The 20730-nt window shown below is 38.4% G+C and overlaps 4 protein-coding genes across 4 annotated transcripts; 2 read left to right on the forward strand and 2 right to left on the reverse strand.

Moving 5' to 3' along the window:
* Window positions 1-49: 49 nt before the first annotated feature.
* LOC136249703 (uncharacterized) lies at window positions 50-1272 on the forward strand. Its single transcript, XM_066041796.1, has one exon. The coding sequence runs from the start codon at window positions 130-132 to the stop codon at window positions 1129-1131; it is 1002 nt and encodes a 333-aa protein (XP_065897868.1). The 5' UTR covers window positions 50-129; the 3' UTR covers window positions 1132-1272.
* Window positions 1235-18138, reverse strand: LOC136249699 (NADH dehydrogenase [ubiquinone] flavoprotein 1, mitochondrial-like). Its single transcript, XM_066041789.1, has 18 exons — window positions 17980-18138; window positions 17876-17928; window positions 17750-17818; window positions 17606-17702; window positions 16541-16592; window positions 16148-16281; window positions 15894-15958; window positions 14232-14336; window positions 11825-11950; window positions 6760-6825; window positions 6567-6669; window positions 2264-2327; window positions 2121-2211; window positions 2006-2068; window positions 1858-1912; window positions 1766-1806; window positions 1435-1503; window positions 1235-1381 (listed from the first exon to the last, which is right to left on the reverse strand). The coding sequence occupies exons 1-18, from the start codon at window positions 18029-18031 to the stop codon at window positions 1301-1303; spliced, it is 1386 nt and encodes a 461-aa protein (XP_065897861.1). The 5' UTR covers window positions 18032-18138; the 3' UTR covers window positions 1235-1300.
* LOC136249712 (uncharacterized) lies at window positions 18134-19571 on the forward strand. The gene is made up of 2 exons (XM_066041803.1): window positions 18134-18348; window positions 18883-19571. Exons 1-2 carry the CDS (start codon window positions 18208-18210, stop codon window positions 19399-19401), a joined length of 660 nt encoding a protein of 219 aa, XP_065897875.1. The 5' UTR covers window positions 18134-18207; the 3' UTR covers window positions 19402-19571.
* On the reverse strand, window positions 18174-20720 carry LOC136249708 (uncharacterized). Its single transcript, XM_066041800.1, has one exon. The coding sequence runs from the start codon at window positions 20507-20509 to the stop codon at window positions 19580-19582; it is 930 nt and encodes a 309-aa protein (XP_065897872.1). The 5' UTR covers window positions 20510-20720; the 3' UTR covers window positions 18174-19579.
* Between the last annotated feature and the right edge of the window lie 10 nt (window positions 20721-20730).

The raw sequence follows: 20730 nt of genomic DNA on the forward strand, positions 1-20730 counted from the left end.
ATAGACGTGCGGTATTTTAATTAATATCGCGGCCGCGCTTATAAAAGCAAAATAGAATGCTTCGCGCATTCATTTGTTTAATCAGCAGAAAGGTGTTACCAAGTCATTAGCTTAAAGCTTGAAGGAAACATGGGAGCATCTAAGAGCAAAGGAGAAGTAACTTTAGATAATACTGACGACGTTAATCTTCCAAATGGTGTTCAGCGAAGACACTCAATTACAAGTCTCAACGATGTGGAGACAAACACTAAAGGTTCAGCTGCGGCAGCTGATAATGGAATGAGAAGGGCGCGTAGTAGTTTAAGCATTCCAAGAAGATTCTCATACAGCACAAAGAGAAGTTTCGGCAGCCACAAACGGTCTCAGACAATGCCAAAAGATTTTGATGACATCGTTAAAGTGCGCAAGAGAATATCTCGTGAGGCTAAATCTCTGAAGGCTTGGGTGGACAGTAGAGCTTGCAAATGTCATGAAGTCCCCAGTTTATCAGAGCTAGCGTCTATGGCAGTAGCCAACAGATTAAATGACGCTCAGGATGTCAGCAAACTGCCCATCTTTCAGGAACTCAAATATGCCGTAGAGTTTCGTTTCTGTCCAACATTCGATGACTGCGAGGTGCCGGAGAAAGTGCAGTTCTCAAATCACAATCGTACCATAGTGTACACTGGCCGCGGCTACAGCACAACTTGTATGAAGACTCCATTCAGTAAAGGATTACGCAATGGCCGACATGCTTGGATCATACACGTGGACACTTCACGTGTAGTTGGATGGATGCATATCGGAGTAGTTAATGAAGAGCGTAAAGAACTTGGTTGTAGAACAGTCTGGGACGGCAATCCACACCCCTTCAGAAAAGGTGAAATATCACGTTCAAGCAATGGCAACTTCAGCTCAGGTGAACTAGAGAACCGTGTACAATCCATGCAATTTGCTGGTGGCTACACCACTGGAGATACATTAGGAATTAAACTTGACTTGGACATGGGAACAATTCAGTGGCTAAGAAATGGCGAAGACTTTGGCGAGCCAGCTCATCTTCAAGATGGTATATATTTTCCATCAGTTAGTTTAGACAGCCCTGGTGAGGGTGTAACTCTAGCATTCTATGCTGGTTCCCCTGGAGTATAATCTAATGTGTGTATATATATAAATTTTTAGTGTGTTTATGTGTATATATATATAGTTTTGTAACACAACTGCGGCCACCCCTGCAATCCTGTACATACTAATATTTGTGAGCAAGAATTTCATATGATCTCTAAACTTTAAGATGGGTACACAACAGTTATGTATTAGATCACTGGCGAACAGAGCCACTGTTCTGTTTATAAAGATTCATCCTTTCTTCAATTTCTGGTCGAAAATGTCTAATCAACCCCTAAAGAGATTAGTATACAATTTTTAATGTTGAGTTTAACCTTCTTAACATACTTGTACAGGCCATGCTGCTGCATCCCCAAGTGCACAGATTGTGTGTCCCTCAATCTGATAGCTTAGTTCCTGTGATGGGATAACAGGTGCTTGCTAACATAGCCAGAATGCAAGATATGAGCCAGACTACATGTCCCAGATGGCCTATGCCACAACCCTCTGCATTCTTGTTACACTACATAATAGCACCACTACTATATTTGTGCTGGTTATAGTAACTTTAGTGAAACAATGAATACTTAATGAATATCTTTCCCTGCTTGACAAGCTCAGTTAAACATATAAGCCACCTTACCAAACCCTGAGTAACACTTGTTTAATGATCACTTACTTCAAGCATATCAATTTCTGACAGTTGGGCATTCCCTTGCACTGTTACAGAGATAGCTGGATATTAGTTCCAACAATGATTTTGATACTCACCAAATCTCTCCATAATTTTGTCCATCCAAACAGTGCCCTCCCTGCAAGGGGTACACTACACAACACAAACAAGTACACATAGACACCAGGAGACTTTACACTCCCTAGACCACAAAGAGACCATTTAGAGCTAGATCTGTAAACTAACCTGACCACAGCTTTCATGCCGATAAAACTTGATCAGTCGAGCTATACACTGTATCACATCTGCCTGTAGACAAGAATTGTAATCAAGTATCTGCAGATAGGAAATGGATATTTACTGATTTATCCATCACAATTACAGCAGCTGTGCCCAGCCCAGATTTTACTTCAACTAAAGCATCAAAATCCATCAACACATCAGTGCAAATGCTGGAAAATGGTGATAGTAAAAAAATTACAAAAAAATCAAGATCACACTTACGACTTGGGTATGAGTGGTACGGATGCTCCTCCTGGTATGATGGCTTGTAAGTTATCCCATCCACCTGCAATATGTATGTGGCTTAACCGCACACAAGTATAAAGCAAACTTAATATATTAATTTCATATACTGTAGCAAATTAAGTAGGCATGAATGGTCTAAGCCATCCCCCTAAATCAACAACAAAAGCCAAACTTGTTACAATAGGAATACGCATACTAAACGACTCCTTAAGTACCATACATACTATTTTCAAGCTAGTCATGAATGAATGACCAGGGTAGCCTAAGCCATACTTGTATTCATTAGTATACCAGCTGCCATACTGCAGGTCTGAAGAGGCCAATTAATTAACACAATTTACACTAATACTGCAATAGGCCAGCAGACAACAGAAGGAATGCAATACAGAAGCTATACAGCAAGGAGACAACATCCCAGCTATTATACACAATGGAAGCAAAAACTTCACAATTGGGACTCGTTCACAAACAAGGCTTTCCACAAACTTTACCATCTATTTACAGTGATGACATACTTTTAACCTTTTTATCTTTAATTGCACACTTACAACTACAGCTGGCAAACTACAAGCGATGTTACTTTACTTGAGATATTATATGGCTACTCTTTTATTGTGACACTCACCTGCACAAACAGTTGGGACAGATACAAAGTGTCTATGTGTTAGTATATAGCACTATTGCATAGCTTTGCATGCCTTGGTCAGTGAGCATTCCTTTTTTGGAATGATCACCATGAGATACATGCACACTAAACTGGGACTCAGAGACACTCACATCCAACTACACAGATACAATTAAATCCAACAGCAAAAGTGCTTGATGGTACAACATAATGTGTGTGACAAGAAACAACATCTGTAAACAGGCTGTAGGACCAGGTGTCCTACAGACCTTCAGCACTTGTGCTGTAAAGCCTTAACAAAGATACACCATCAACTCTTGAAAAAGTTTCCTTTAGCCCATAATGTTGTCAGCTGTTGTTATTTGTTTGACGAATTGTTGGTGATGTTCCATTGGTCTCAATGCATACATGTATTCACCAGCACTCAAACAAGCGCATGGCCATAACACTGTTCAGTTGCTTTACAAGTCTTGAAACTTCTCACTACCTGGTCAGACCCTCTTTTACATGGCTATAGAATAGAAAGTCTTCTACAGAATTGAAAGGTATTTAGACAGTCATTAATGGGTCAAATAGTCTGGTGGGCAATTTTGATTACTTTTTGAATTGCTTACCCTGTGCCATTCATGCATGATTAAACAAGACTTTTTTATAATGTTCTCTAAGATTCATTTTTTTGTACAGAGACCCTCTCCCTTGATACAAAGGTCTGGTCACATATACAAGGGTGTCTCAATAAAATTTTTAATTTGGTTATTTGGTACAGAAATAATGACCATAATATTACAACCTCATTTAGCCAAATCCTGCAGCTAGAAACAAGCTAGCATTGACTGTCTTTTACATCCACCACAAACAAACTTACCAACAAGGAACCATTGCCCCACAAAAATTCATGACCGGCTAACAAATTTCTGTTCCTGTTTCATCACTGGCAAAACACTAGTCACCCACAATAGATACAAGACTACATTACAATAGCCGACTAGATATTTGGCATCAATATCACATCAGTCATGATACTACGATCAACGATACACTATCTCATCTGGTGACTGATATTCATGATCAAGCCAGGCTGGTGGAGATGGTACAGCCTGCATGCTTCATGTACAATGTGTCACATTTGTAATACTACAAGCATATAATCACTTTCTACTTAGTTAACCTGCAAGAATGTAACAACATTGCAACCTCTCAGAACAACGAAGGAACGATTCAGAGTTTTATATGAAATTTATGAGAACTGATAAATATTTTTAAGAACTTTCTGGCATGGGTCAAAATAGAGTACTTGGGTATAATTTCTTTTCTGATACGTTAGGAAACAACTTTGGAATTGTTAGAGCCACACTTGGAGATGCCAAAATGTAACAACTATACTGATACATGACACTTCATTTTTTTTGGTCCGGTTTAATTGTCATATGCAGTCCTGTAATTCTGAGGGTATTACAGTGAGATAACAAATTGCGCTCTGCACCTCTATAGGTGTCTATATCATGTACTTCACAGAGAGTACATTTTTAGACTTTGTACAAATCTAAGAAAATGGCTGTACAATAAACCATGACAATCCATTTTATCTTGAGTGAGAACAAAACAATGTCACTGCAATACACACAGAATAATAGATACAACTGATCTGGGCCTGTACCATCTAAATGCACAGAAATTTAACAATTATCACAACAAGCAAATAATTATTAAGGTGAATCAGACAATCATGGTACAAAGTGAACCACCATCACAGAGAGTTATCCACGATAATTTTCATCTGCAGGAAGTTTGGTTTGAACCATCAGTATGATAACATACTATGCAAGAGGCAGTATCATAGCATCACAACTACAAAACACAAACAGTTTGTCTACAAAACAGAAACAGTTTGTCAACAAAGTCACAGGTCATTACTATAAGATCACTACATACATTACTAGTCCATTACATCACAAAACACACATTGGGTTAGTGTCCTGTTATGGATGAATGGAGACCATATCAGCAAATGCCTCTTGGACAGCAAATCTGAAAGTTTTGTCAATAATGTGTACAGTATGTGTAACTTGGCTGCATTCCTACTGGCAACATTCTTTCATGTCCGCTAAGCTCTAATGTGCTTTTAACAATTTCGTTAGTAACTAGAGTTTTTTCTCCAAAAAAACCACTTCAAGTCGATAATTTACACACAACACAGTACAGTAGTCTGTACTGTATATTAGGAATCATGGAGGTTTGTACTTAAGTGTTTCATCATCACTTCACCTTCTGTAGGGTATATGGGAGTAGGGACATTCTCCTTTATGACTCTTGTTAATGAGATCTCCATTCTGTGTAATGACATGCTTGCACTACAACAGTTCATCCTCTTATGGCACACACTACCCCACACACATTTGATCATGTACACAGATAGGTCAGGAAGTCATAGCAGTGTTGTCTGAGAAGGTTGTTGTAGTGTGTAGATGTTGTGTCATCATCAGATCACCAGCACATGTAGCAATTAATGTGGTCACCAATAAACCATTTTCTTGACCACAAAGATTACTTAATCAAATGAAATGAATACATGTACAATTATGAGGAAAGATTAGGAATCATAGAAATAAAAAGTAGTGAAGTAAGGGAGGTCGCCCACACCTGCATATATACCAGGAGAGATTTAACCCCTACTTCATTCCTAAAGTAGAGCTATATTTAAGGTGTTCTTCCCTGTATTTGTTTGTTTACTTTTTTTGTAACACAATTATGACTTGTGAACCCACACATACCACATCAGAAGATAGAATTGCATTAGACATAATCATATTTAGTTTTGCATCTGAACACACACCCCAACTATCAATTCCTGAAAAGTGAAGTAGCCCCATTATGCTTTGTTTTCAGCTATCTGTTACACAGCATTATAAACAAAGAACAGTACAAGAAGTGCCTCTGCAATTAATCCAGATAGTACAGAAAATATGAATGATTCACTTTATAAACACAATAGTGATAGTCGGTCACAGGGAAGCCATTTTACTCTACCAAGAATTGACACTTTGCACTGTCAGCGAAAAGAAACAGGATACAAAGGAGACAAAGAAAGGTAAGTCCATGGTGCATGCATAAAGGCACCTTTTGGGTTGAAGTGATGTCTAACAGTGAAAAAATCAAGCCCATACCCTTAGCTGTTATTGAGTTACACTGGTCTGAAGGTATCAATTAGTCAGTCAGCAGAAAATTCCACTGAATAAAAAAAATGTAGTAACCTACTGCAGAATGCACTTTTGGCTTGATTATTCCTAACTGGTGCCATGCCTAACAACATTGCTGGAAACAGAACTGACTCTCAAGTTATCAGCGCTTCTCACAGAACCACAAGCATGGCTTTAAGAGTTTTGACAAACAATGTAGTCATTTCTCGCTAGGCCATTTGTGAATACAACTGTCCTGAGCATTGCATGTGCAACAGAGTGTTAACGATTTTTGCAGTAATATTAGCTACATAATTATATAGAGGAATGGTTGCTTTAGTGTAGAATCTTTCCATCCACTATATGCTACACAAATACCCAGGACATCTCACTAATAAGGACACTTCAGCACAGTCACAAGGTGTCCAGGGTTCTACTTAGTACACTATACACATCCATCTCATGTTAGCTACAGTACCTTTCACTCCTCCAGCATGACGATCGATTAGTTCCTTCAGAGGAATAGACATCTCCTCCTCCACCGTACATGGTGAGTTGACATGACCACTGATACAGTATAACTGTATGAGTAGGGGAGGGAAGATGGTGTATAAGACACACACACCACGTACACTCACACACACACAAACCACTGGACTACAGTAACACACCTTAGTTCCACTATTCCTTTCTCTCCCAAAGCTAGCAAACCAATCACCACCTCTTCGGCAAATAGTCTAAAAACAAGACATACCCAACAAACACTTGACGTCTACATGTTCAATAAGAGCTAATGACCATAAAATTACTTATGACTCTCATCTTTATTATGACTGTAAAATGCTCACCATCCTATGCATTTGGAATGAACTAAAGGTCAGCATGGTGGTCTGAACTATTATTTATTTGTTACAGATAGAACAATGTACAGCTCCTATCTGTTGAAGAGCTGGCTTTCACCTCTCAGCAATACACTTGTGATCACATACTGTTCAGACTTAACAATGACAGTAATAAAATGTGATGTGCTTAGAGTGATATCAAAACCTAATGACTTTTAATACACAGGTAAACTCTCTGCATTAAGGACTCAATTGCAAACATCCTCACACTAAATATAGTAACAGGTCTGATTCCATAAAGGAAAACCAGGAGCCAAGTTGTAGCAAATGTAGACCTGAATATAAGTGTCTGCTATGAAGAGGTTTTACTGCAAGTGTTTCACACAATTACACAGAGTGTTATATAATATGTTATAAGAAATAGGGTGGTGAAAGGAGATCTCCATAATAAGTAAACAAACAGGTGTATATCAGAGAGAATGAGGGCTTTCTCAGCTGCAATGTTTTTGGAATTAAAAACTATTTTCAATGGTTTACTAAATATTGAAACCAACTACCCAACGGCTATTTGCTGATTGTGACTGGAGCTGTGTAAATACTGAAAATTTTGTTACACTCTACTAGATAATGTTAAGAAACTATACCATACAAGTACACATGGAATTTTCAACTAGAGTAGGGACCAAAGCACATTGATAAAAAGTACTGAAACAAGTTGGAGTAGGCACGATATTAAAATAATAAGAAGTGTTATATCCCTACTGTGCATTTCCATTATGGTATCTTGAGCACAGTAGGGATATAACACTTCTTATTGTTTTACTGTGATTTAACATCATGCCTACTCCGACTTGTTTCAGTACTTTTTATCGATGTCCCTACTCTTAGTTGAAAATTCCAAATTTTTCTGTGTACTTGCTTGTTAACTTTTTTTTGAAAATAATCATTATGACTGGTGAACCCACACATACCGCATCTGTGGTGCCGCACGCCCCAGCAATATCAATTATCATCTAAAAAGTGAAGTATCCATTATGCTTCGTTGTCAGCTATGTTCAACCCATTACACAGCATTTCGGATCAAGAACTGTTCGAAAAGCACCTCTGCAATCCACGCATTTACTAAAATGAAAGAAATGGTGCCACGCACCCCAGTTATATTAATTATCATCTGAAAAGTGAAGTATCCATTACGCTTCGTTGTCTGCTATGTTCAACCCGTACGAATCAAGAACTGTTCGAAAAGCACCTCTGCAATCAAAATAGCCACTACGAAAAATACGGACGATTTCTGTTACGAAGGGAAGCCATCACGTGCTACCACCAAATCAACACTTTTCGCTGTCAGCAAAGATGAATGGGACACAAAAGAGGACACTGGTAAGTCCATGAAGAATGCATTATATGTACTGCGGTATGCCAAAGGCACCAGTCGGGCCGAAGTGATGTCGAACAGTGAAAAAATCAAGCCAGTAGCCTTAGCCGTTATTGAGTTATGCTTGTCTGAAGGCATCAGGCAGTCAAGTCAGTCAGTCAGTCAGTCAGTCAGTCAGTCAGTCAGTCAGTCAGTCAGTCAGTCAGTCAGTCAGTCAGTCAGTCAGTCAGTCAGTCAGTCAGTCAGTCAGTCAGTCAGTCAGTCAGTCAGTCAGTCAGTCAGTCAGTCAGTCAGTCAGTCAGTCAGTCAGTCAGTCAGTCAGTCAGTCAGTCAGTCAGTCAGTCAGTCAGTCAGTCAGTCAGTAGAAAATTCGATTAATAAATTATCTTTAAAATTCTGTAGCAACTTGTTGAAAGCATTTCGGGTCAATCTGAAAGTTTATTTGGGCTTAGTTTTACCTAACCAATACTGCCTCATCGTTGTCAGGGAAAATTGAGGCTGTTTTTTGGTGATATTACTCCGTAGGCCACGCCTACTCCTTTGTGGTCCCTACTATACAGTAACTATCACACTGTATGATACGTGGAAAATTTGGCAGTGATTTTACTTCAGCAAATTTAAAACATACTGCCAAAATAAAATTTGTATTAGTAAATATATAGTAGATTTGAAATCTGATTTGTGATTTGAAGCTTAATTTGAAAATTCACATGTGATTGCCGTAGTGTGATTCATGAGGTTATTACTGGGTTCTGAAGAACAATTAACACTAGTTTTGTGTCACTGTGAGCTTGTATTGTTTAACAATACATTTTCAAGATTAGTTTTCAATCAGTTTTAATTAGTTGCGTGGGCATAAATTGCTGCAATTTTTGATTGCTAGCTGAAGGGCGCACGTGATTGCTACAGGTGTCATACCCCGTGGCGACCCAGTTAGTTCAGCCCAAGATCAAGCCCAAGAAGAAGAGCCAGGCGAAAACAGCCAGCCAATAAAGAACCTCTTACAGTGAATCTGGGCACGGTTACTGCAATATCAGCAAGTTATGTTCTTTATATGATCCCATCAAGACCCCAGAAACAATTACAGGTAATGGCTGCCACCTTGATACCTTCAGACAAGTGTAACTCGATAACGGCTGAGGCTACAGCCTTGATTTTTTGACTGTTCAATGTTGCTTCAGTCCAACGGGTGCCATTTGGCATACTGCAGTACATACAATGCATGTTTCATGCATGGATTTATCTGTGTGGATCCTCCTTTGCATCTCAGTTATCTTTGTTGACAGTGCAAGGTGTCAATATATTACTGGACATTCAATCCCTAATTCAGTCATGCTATAGACTGAATTAGGGATTAAATGTCCAGTAGTATACCTTCAGGTGTAGGTGACCTCCCTTGTTTCACTACTTTCCAGTCAGAAGATGGAAGTTACTACGTACTTCATTACTACTTTGTTACTTTACAAAGATAATATTGCAGTAATGCATTACCTTTACAAAATGTAATGACCCTGTTACATATTATTAGCCCATGAAAAATAATAAGTTATGCTACTTTTTACATAACACGTTATATTAATAACATGTTACCCCATGTAGAGTAGAACTTTACCGTTCTTGTTATTGCTGTATGTTCTATTAGAGTAATAACCCATGTGTACACTGTAAATGAAGCACATCTTCTATCAGAGTACATTACTGTCTTATCACTGACATGCATTAGTAATCAATGATCAAGAAGTTATATTTTTAATTGTGCCCGCTATGAAGCAGAATGGGAAAGTCCCTTTAATGATTTCCTTATTTAGGTGATGTCCTATAAAAGAGAATTGTGTACACTTTTACTACTAATTCTAGTAGTGCATGACACATCATCCAGTTTGTATTGTAGGCAGAATGTGTGGCTTATTCAGGGACATGCAGACAACCTCAAAACCTTAGGAGTTTTATTACAGTGTATTTGGTCTGACAGGAGTCATTTCTGACTTAATATGTTAGCAAACAATCAAACATAGTGTGTGGCTGTGTGTTGATACTGCTCTCTGTGAGCAGTTGTGTTGTCTGATGCCTTCAGGAAATAATGCTTCGTTGGTTTGGAAGCTATTAACAATCTAGACAATGCTAATGTTATTGTGGCGGTGGCTTGTGAGTGCTACAAGTTTTGCTATTAAAACTACCCAACCAACCGTTTTAAATATTGGCAGTCAAGCTAGTTTCGGGATCAACCACCACATGTTTTTTTTTCCAAGAGTGCAGTGTTAATCCCTGTTATACTGGCTCTCAGTAGCCTCCGTCAGGTAATTAATAAAAAAAATAATGCAATTAAAAATATTTAATGTTAGTTAATGAGATTTAGATATCAAAATGTGTATGTGTATACAAAATGATTAGGTGTAGCAGTTATAGACTTTACAAATTATGACTAGCACCAGATTGGTGATAATCCAGTACAATTACACACAGATTTGTTGTTGGATAACAAGCTATAAACCAATTGACTTAGTAGTGTAGGTGTGATTAGAATTCAGCATCATTCTGTGTAATATGTAATATAACGTCCTCCTGAGTTTAACTGCCAAGTGTGTGCTTGGCCTGTATACTTAGGTTGGCTTTTCAAAATTATTTCTCTTAGTATATACCATTTTGTTTTTTATGAGATAAGATGATTTATAACTACTTTATGGATTACTCAGTTATTAGATAAAACCACTTGGGTATCTTATCTCTATATCGGACACTAGAATTTTTTAAGCCTAATTTGCTATGATATAGAGGCTTTCCTCTTTTAGAGATAAGATCTTGTCCTTATTTTGGTATTGTGGATTCTTAATTTGGAGAATTCTATACAGCTAAAAAAATCCACTTTAGGTTGTACTGAAAGCCCTTTTGGGCTTGGTTATACCTAACCAATACTGCCAAGGCACCATGAAGGTATTGTGAGGCTGGTTTTGGGGTGATATTTTTGGCCAGAAAAGCCCAAACCTTCATGATCCAGTACTATCATACTGTATGATACTATCAACAGGATTAAAAGTAAATTACAAATACTGTACTAAATACAGTGAAATCACTCTTAGGAACCTCATATGTCCACAATAACAGATCACCAAACACAGTTAGTTACAGAAATGATGTAACTGTTACAAGTATTGGAAGTTTTGTAACTTGGATGTGCAAATTAAGGGAACAAAAACACAATGTAAGGGTAAGGTGACTGGTTTACGGTCAACATTTGAATACAAACAGTGAGCATGAATGTGATGCTTATTTTGAGAGTGTAAAAACTTGTTAAGTAAATATTTGGAGTGTATAAACACTTAATTCAATTAGGATCAGTTTTCAAACTGTATGCATGAACAACAAAACACACACGCAATGTTAAAATAATTTCATGTGTACCCTACAAAATAACAGGTGCCCTACAAAATAACAGAGGTGCAAGCCAGGACAAAATCTTAAAATGTTGTTATTTGGGCTTGAGTTCCATTTTAAGCTGACATTAAATGCATTAATCCTCACCGGTGCTACAGCAACTGTCTCCACATTGGCTACTGTCGTTGGACAACCAAACACACCCACTTGAGCAGGAAATGGAGGCTTGAGACGAGGCTTGCCTTGTTTGCCCTCCAAACTTTCAATCAGTGCCTACCAAAACAGTAAAATATCTAACACACACACACGCACGCAGGCACACACGCACGCACGCACACACACAAAGCAACCGTGTGATTGCATTCTCATTGCCATAAATTTTCTATGTATGATTTAGAAATAAGAGCCATAACTGTTTAGTGACAGAACCCTAATGAAAAATAATGAACAATTGCATATGGCAGAGTCATCTAATAACACAAAGAGATGTAGACTAGAAGTGGTAAGAATCATTCAATAACAAACATTAGATAATCTGTCATCACCAAAGAACAAAAGATCAATCACAAGTACCTCCATTATGTAGCTTTACAACAAAAGGTAGAAACTTTATCAAATGTATAAAAGGGGTAGCGATCTTTTTACCCAAGAATGCAAAACCTAAGTTAAAAAGGAGGAGAAAAGTATTAAATAGCTGTGCTCAAACTCTATACTATTTGTATCATAACAGATCACCCTTCACTATGCTACTAACAGCCAGCACCCTGAATCTTTGATAGTTTTGAATGTAAGACATTTTAATAATGGTGTAGCCTATAGCTGTTAAAACGGCTGAACACAAACCCTAACTTTAGGCTACTAGAATTGTAAGAATTGCTTCCCTAGATAGTAGAGGGCACCCTCTGCTATCTATATATGGAACCAATTTTCTTATATATTTCATTCATTTACCTCACAGGATTGGGAAAAATCACTTACTATATAAAAACACAACTCAGCTTTGAAAACAGCAAAACCACTCAATATAAAAATTCTACTATTGTATATTGTCACTACATGGTTCTTTGATGGCAAAGTCATATGGGGCAGATGTCATTTGGGATGTAAATCAATACCTTAGCAAGTGAAGCACATAACATGTCTAATTTCCAACATTAGGGGTGTCTGTTGGTATTCCCCCACAGAAATTTTTTTAGTTGAATGCTTTGAGATATGTTTACATTCTCACTGAATGTTCTATTAGAGTAGTTAGATGACTGCTATATTAGAGTATCTCGAGCATGCAAGTAGCTATGGTGGGAAGAAAGAACTCTTTGGCTGTGTAATGATTTTTGTGCATTAGATAGACATTTCAGGATGGATATACTTCCATCACTAAAGTTCACTTTCAAGAATACTGTCAACTGGCAAATTGACTGTTATCCCATTCCCCGCAGCACATGAGTGTATAAATGATGTATACCAAAATCAATAGTAGGAAGATAGTTTTTGCTTATTCCACTGCTCATATTCCGCTAGTAGGCTGCAGAATCCAAGAAGGCCGTTAGCTAGCAAGACACACTATAGTACGTGTAAAAACCAAGTCAGTCCAGTCCATTGAATAGTGACATCTTGATGAATAAGGTAAGATTAGGATGTAAGTTTCAAGTCAACCAGCTAACAACAATACAACAAGGATCAACCATAATAGACAGGCACGTGTTTTAGTAACTTCATCATGTGATTTGATTCCTTTTCAACCCTATTAGAAAGAATTGATTACTTCATGCAAGACAGATTGAACAGCAGCTTAGAAGCTTCAGTAATCAATTCTAGTACACTTTAAGCTGCAAAGCTAGGCCAACCTTCTCGGCAACAAAAAATTCAGGAGCTTTACAATACACGCACACCAGACTCAGAGTCACTGACTCAGTGGAGATGTGAAAACAGTTAAGGACTTGCTTACAGTTTTCAATACTCTCTTAGTAATTACTTATTCAATGTCACTGAGATCTGAATAAGCTGTAACAAATAACAAATACATTCTCAACCCATTCCCATACAAGATCACTCCTCTGTTTGTTCACAACGCTGTTTAGAAATAAATGGACAAGTTCAGCAGAACTTGTGGATGAGGTCATTCAAAGTGCCAGATAATATTATGAACTCTTGTCCCTATAGATAGCCATGCACAGTTTGCAGATGCCCATGGAAGGAATTAAGCTATTTATATATTTATTAAGGCTTTACAGCACAAGTGCTGAAGGTCTGTAGGACACCTGTGTTTAAAGCTATGTACAATAGATAAAAAGCAATTTACAAAAAGGAATAGACAACAGATAACTGGTAGGGACTCTTTATAGAAGGAGCAATCTGGTCACCAGGGGTGGGTAGTGGTAAAAACTCAAGATAGAATTAGTGGCAACATGAGGTGCATCAATGCCATCGGGACCCTTGGGTACATCATGAGTATATGGCACACAATATCCTACACACACACACACACACAGACACACACACACGCACGTACGCACGCACTCACACACACACACTACACACAGACACACAGTATTACCATTTCTTCTCCACAGATATATGCTCCAGCACCTCGATGCATAAATATATCAAAGTCATATCCACTTCCACAAGCATTCTTCCCAATCAACCCAGCCTCATAAGCCTGCAACACACAATGATACTCATCACCAGTACACATTGTAACATAACACTACAAAGTACATATGTAAGTAGACCTTTACACCTGTACGTCATTTTCATGATTGTTTTGTAACAAAATAAACTGTTATCCCAGACAAGTACTGCACTTAACGTAAAAGTGTGAGTCAATATTGCACGAGACTCCTCTGTAAGATATAATTTTACAAGTATGTAACTTTACCACATAAAGGACAAGGTAGACAATTTGAATAGGCACTGATTTGCTTAAGAGAAATGCACTTAACGTGTTCTCAAATTACCAGTAGGATGAAATCAAACTGCAGACTTTCAACTTGGAGACATTTTTAGTATTCCACTCAGTTGGTAAGTTTTGAGAGATGATAAAAGTAAGATGTTTAGAACACTCAGTACATAGTTAAAACACAGTTTTTTTACTAGCCTAGTTACCTTCATAACAGTAGTGTTTTATTGGTCTACATAATAAATGCCCAGTACACAAACTTATCAGTAGTAGCTACACAAACTCGTTATGTACCCACTGCTTTCTATCACCTACCTGAAAATGTGAGAAAATATACCGTGTGGTGATAACAACTGAATTAGCAGAGAGGAGTATTCATGGACTAAGGGAGAGTCGAAATCTCATGTAGGCAAACAGGTTGCATCTTATTTTTAAAGCCTTGATAAAGCACGTGTTCTTTACACCATTTCAAACACTGAAAGTCACTAACATTACACAATTCTATCCATTCTAGAGACCCTCAATGTGATGATATGCTGCTACTCATGTGAGGAATCAGTGTCACCTAAGCAGTTGACAAAATGTCATCCATGCTTCTACCATGTGAATAAGGCTATCAACACATAGACACTGCATATAGTAAGGGGTACCGTGCACATGCAAGATGGAACTCTACAACGACGCTGCTACAGTTGCAACATGCATTACTTCTTGTCTAATGGAAAGTTGTAAACAATGTATTGACACGCTAAAACTACAAGATGTATTTGGAACACATACGTAAACGCATTCAATGTAATACGATGTAATACGGACGTGGTCGATGTATGTTAACCATTTTGGGACCTAAACAAAGTTTCTGGATGTTGTGACTTGTGCCTAGGTTAGACTCAACTGAGTTCTACTGTTCTAGGGAAGGTAGTTGGGCTATAACAAGATGGCCTCTTAAGGCTGTGTTTGTATGGTGGTGTGGGAGAGCATAAGGGAGTATATAGCCTAGAGTTATGCTTGCTAATTACTCAGGCTTAAGGATGGCACCCAGTGTTTCAGTTTCCTTACAATGATATAATGCATGAAAACGGAAAAATAGAGTAAACCAGGCACCCCCTCCAGTATATAAAGTGACCACAGAAATCAGGTCAGGACATGTTGATAATCTTGTCAGGTATAAGGTGTTTATAACAGTTGTGATGAAAGAAGAGGATGCTAAAGGTCAGTTTATTACAACATATGATATCATTCACTGTCACAAAATGAACAAGCTATTATTACAAACAGTTTGCAATAACAGCACACAGTTGTCTTCTAACACTATACCTCTTTAATGGCTGCCTGCATATTAGATGCTTCATTATAGAACTCCCCTCTAATGTAGATATAGGCTAGAAGGGAAAGCACATAGTGTACAGTGGTTGTTTAGAACATTAAAAAGTGGAACAGTTTTTAAAGGGTTGTACAGATGAGGAAGCATAGAAAATAACTCCAAAATGCATCTTGGTTGCTGGTATAATAGAACTAAAATATACAGCTAAAAATTCTATTTATAAAGAGAACGCATTGCATGTACGTACCTGCACGAGCATCCATTGCTCGTCCTGCTACCAAGCAGCCTTCCACCAGTGTGTGCGGATCATGGCGCATGATCTCTCGGTCCTTACAAGTCCCTGGTTCACCCTCGTCTGCATTGACCACTAAATATTTTGGCCTATGACAAGAGGAATTGAAGCACATATCAGTGTATACAGTGGATGGTATGTATATGGCTCCATAGAATGATAGGAATATAAACTGAGAATGAGTCTAAGTGTTGAAGAATACAGTGAAGTGTACATAGCAGTAAGTTGAGAAGCACATCCCAACCATGGGCCAAACAGAATCAGCATCTGTACACAGACACAAATACAGATAGACACTTACACACATATGCACATACACACAAACCTCGCACGCGCACACACACACACCTGCTATCCTTTGCTCCCTTCATAAAACTCCACTTTAGCCCCGATGGAAACCCTAAATAATGACACGCAGTGTACAAATACTCCACAATAAAATTTATCAACTGTAAATAAAAACTAGATGGACTGTGTTTATTTTGAAACAGAATGGTTCAATAATTGACTACTAAAACAAAAACTATATAAAGGATAAGAATGTAAATATTGAGCATGTTTTGAAAATCAAACCAGTTAAATGGTATAATGACAGTATATGCATACATGTAGCAGGAAACTAAACAAATTTGGTATCTTGTTAAGCTAAGCAATTCAATACAACCTGATCATTTTAATTTGCCAAATTTCCCCAGTAAGCTTTCCTCCTTTAACAGTGGGACAAACCAGTCTCTAGTTATCTGAAGATATATATTTTGCAGGTGATACTTTGGTACATGGAACAGTAGTTCATCCTCAGAATTCTTCTGTCAGTTACATTTTTGGGCCTCCAAGCCAATGAATTCATTTCCACATTTTGCAGCTAATACGTCTCTCTTGGTCACACTTCTCTGATGTTGTCTAAGTACTCTAAATCTATAAAAAGAAATGGCCTCTATTTGGTTGTCCTGGCTGTCAGCAAGGTGTCAATGGTCACTGGCAGTTTGCTGTTTATCAACACTTTATATTGTAGTAAGATCATTTAATGCTGAGCCATCAACACTTCATTGTGGGACAAGAAACCCATTAGTGTTACTAAACCACAACTACAAACCTAAGGGATGAACCATGACAGAAATTCCTGCACTAAAAAAGACCCATGAACACATGGCCTTAATAGGAAAATGTTATTTTTTCTATAACTGATATAATACTTCCTACAGAGATAAAATCTCTGTGATGTAAAGTAATAACATATCCAAACTTGAAGCTATATGACCTACATACAGACATATAGTCTGGCTACTTTAATAATTATGTTGTACACATAAACATTAATCCATGTAAAATTACTTATGTGGGTTAGTGTATATGTCAATTAAATTATAGTGAGACATTGTGTATAGTGTGTTGACACCAGTGTACATTTCATACCTGCTCCACCTCGGCCCCGGAGACCCGATTTCTTCACCTCATCAAGTATCCAGTCCTGTCCTTTCAAGATTATCTCTTTCGTCTTGTACCAGTGACCCTAATGACATATCCTTCACTACAGATATATAATAGTACCACACCCACCCTGGACATGGCTCCTTTTAGTCTCCAATCATGACGACCATACAAGTTGGTAAAAATACGGTCTTCATCCTTATGACAGCAAGTGTAATATGTGTTATACCGTCTGTGTGTGACAAGCAGACTTACTTTCAGCCCACCATAGGTTGATTTGAAGCGCTTGCACGTGAGCTCGGTGATACCTGAAACAAGATTGTTATTCGGCGTGTAGCTTATTAGCACCAAAACCTAACTTCTTCCACTTATGTATCCACTCCTTAACAGTGAAAGTTTCGTTACAGCCATTTCGAACGTAACTCTGTAATTTCCACTCTCCTATTAATGCTCACCTTCTCTACGGCAACGCGCACTGGTAATGAAGCCGCATAAGCGCCTAATTTATACAGTAATGAGCTTTAAAAGTCCAGACTGTCTGTCGCGTTGGCTATTTGTTATTGCGTCTCTTACGGTTAGCAGTGAAAATGTGGTACGACTCTCTCAAAGTGACTTCAGACGCCTCTCACGAAGCAGACGAGGTGCCACAAATTGTAGTTAATGGATATTCGTTTGCAGAAAGATGCCAGCGACTGGGCAAGGCGATAGAATGGGTTAATCGTGAAATGGTAAGTACTACCAGAGTTGTCTACCATTCACGTAATGCAAAAGCATGTAGACTAAGTCTTATATTTCCGTATGTACAGCATTCGCCATAAATTATAATTCATGATAAATCTTATTAGTTAAACACTAGTTCAATAGCTATGTATTCTAGTATTGAAGACGCTTCGTACACTACTGTAGTGCTTTAAGTACCTTGACGTAACATTGGCAATGTATGTAACGTTTCACTTTGTTAATATGAATTCATGTGGAGTAATTAGCTCATTTCAAGTGATTCTTCCGGCTGAATTTATCTTATTTCACAAGAATGAAGTCCCAACTTTTTCATTTATTTGCAGTGAAATCATTTTGTATGGCATATATATGTTTTAGCACATCACCCTTGTTGGGTGGTGTTGTATATGACACATGGTGTTACAGATTTCTGTAAGCATCTGGACACCTTTGTGGTTGGAATTAGTTGACCATATAATTACAGTTAATTAAAGTAATTATGGGAAGGGTCTATAGATTACATAACTTTTGTTTGTGTGCAGTCAAAGATGAGAGCCCATGATGAGCTATTGACTCGTGAGCTTGAAGAGATGGAGCACCTTACAATGGAGTTGTTACCAGAACTGTCTCCTGAGAGAAATCGACGCAGGACATTACCTTCAAGTGCTCGGACATCATCTGGTATTGGTATTCAAAATGGGTCTCCAGATGAAGATGAATTATCATCACCAGAACATTCTCCAAAAATGAAAAGAACCAAGTCTGAATCAAAACGGAGACAAATCCCTGCATTTGTATCACACTCCACTTTGAATCTCTATGAAGCACCAAAGAAATCTGACAAAGACATGTTCTTGAAGTCCAGTGTCAGCTTGTTACAGTTGAATAGCAGTAACCTAGGTGACAGAAGGGTATCGGCCGATAGTGGTCTTCCAAGTGATGATACAGAACCAGATGGTTTGGGCATGTCATTTGACTTGTCATTTTCCACTGATGTCTTCGCTGCACTAGCTAACATCCATGGTATTTCAGTGTCTAATTCTAATTCTACTACTGTTTGAAATACAGAAATATTTCATTACATGTAAATACACACAGCAGCATCTCAACACAATGTAAATAAATTTTCATTACAAGAACAAAAGCATCAATAATAGCTCTATGTATAGGTGTAACTGTGTATATGTAAATACTCAACTTCTTTCTATACAATATTAACTATATACTTTCAGTTTATTGTTAGTCCATCCGGGAGCCTTCGGTTGGAGTTGGGGTGTTTCTCATCAGTATAACTGAGCTAATGCTGTTCCAGGGTCTTGCGAAGTGATAGATCACAGCTAGCACGAATCTTATCACCAACAGGCAACCAGCAATGCAAATGGCCACAAGGGTGAGCACAGAACTGGCTTCATCTTTGTCCCAGTTGTTTGAAATGATGCCAGCTAATGCCCAAATAGCTACTGGGTACACTGTCAATGTGTAACGGACAAACCGATCAAGGAAAGTGATCTCTGCAATAAACCAAGTGAGCATCTCAGTAAGAATGATACTGAGAGCTACGATGGCCGCTGTACTAGAGCTAGTGTCACTGACATGCTGGAGGACAACAGCTAAGTTGACCTGTGCTGCTATGGTTACCCATGTCTCGTAGACTCCTATCCCATTGTTGAGCAAAACCTGTGTAAGGACCACGTCATACTTTTGTCCATTATCAATCAGTTCTCTAGCCTGGTGATAACTGGTATATGTGGCGACTCCAATCATCGCATCAAGGGTAAACTCCAGCAGAAGCAACAGCACAAACGCTGCTGTAAACTTCTCGTTGCCAAAAAGATAGAGCCATATGATGTTGAGGGCACACGATATCACAAACAAGGCATGGACTGCTTTGTTAATAGGCACAATAGCTGTAGGTCTACAGCTAAACACAAATGTCCAGGCATACAGAATCCATGCTCCTTGCCAAGTGTAGATCACTATCCATATAGAGAAAGTCCATCCAGCTGGGAGGATATCAACAGGATTATCTTTGCCTACCTGGCCAATTGAATCTTCTACCCCAAAACTACTAGCCCTGTCTGAGTTCAGTATCCCATTAATGATCACAGTAATGGCAAATGCCAGAGTTGAAGCAATAAGCAGTGCCAAGTGTAGAGCCGAGTGATGCATGACTACCGTAGCAAAAACTGCTAGACAAACCAGTCACAGTGGCTTTTTGTAGGAGGTTTCCTGTAGGAGGGAAGCTGCAACATAAGAGAATGCAGTTGACAATGATGCAAATTCTTTGATCACAAGCCACCACACAGGGTTGCACCACACTGGTGAAATCTTGCCAGGACTAACAGTATTGTAGTGATGTTAGCAGATGAAATGACAAGTGGTACAGGCTG

The sequence above is a fragment of the Dysidea avara genome, chromosome 3 (assembly GCF_963678975.1).
Source record: "Dysidea avara chromosome 3, odDysAvar1.4, whole genome shotgun sequence".
Lineage (NCBI taxonomy): Eukaryota > Metazoa > Porifera > Demospongiae > Dictyoceratida > Dysideidae > Dysidea > Dysidea avara.

Excerpts from the sequence above, each read along its gene's own strand:
- LOC136249703 (XM_066041796.1), top strand. The coding sequence starts at position 130 with ATGGGAGCATCTAAGAGCAAAGGAGAAGTAACTTTAGATAATACTGAC.
- LOC136249699 (XM_066041789.1), bottom strand. The coding sequence starts at position 18,031 with ATGGCTGTAACGAAACTTTCACTGTTAAGGAGTGGATACATAAGTGGA. Across the intron at positions 17,819-17,875 it reads CAACCTATGGTGGGCTGAAA|GATGAAGACCGTATTTTTAC; the intron begins GTAAGTCTGCTT and ends TGCTGTCATAAG. Across the intron at positions 1,913-2,005 it reads GGCATGAAAGCTGTGGTCAG|TGTACCCCTTGCAGGGAGGG; the intron begins GTTAGTTTACAG and ends TGTGTTGTGTAG.
- LOC136249712 (XM_066041803.1), top strand. The coding sequence starts at position 18,208 with ATGTGGTACGACTCTCTCAAAGTGACTTCAGACGCCTCTCACGAAGCA. Across the intron at positions 18,349-18,882 it reads AATGGGTTAATCGTGAAATG|TCAAAGATGAGAGCCCATGA; the intron begins GTAAGTACTACC and ends GTTTGTGTGCAG.
- LOC136249708 (XM_066041800.1), bottom strand. The coding sequence starts at position 20,509 with ATGCATCACTCGGCTCTACACTTGGCACTGCTTATTGCTTCAACTCTG.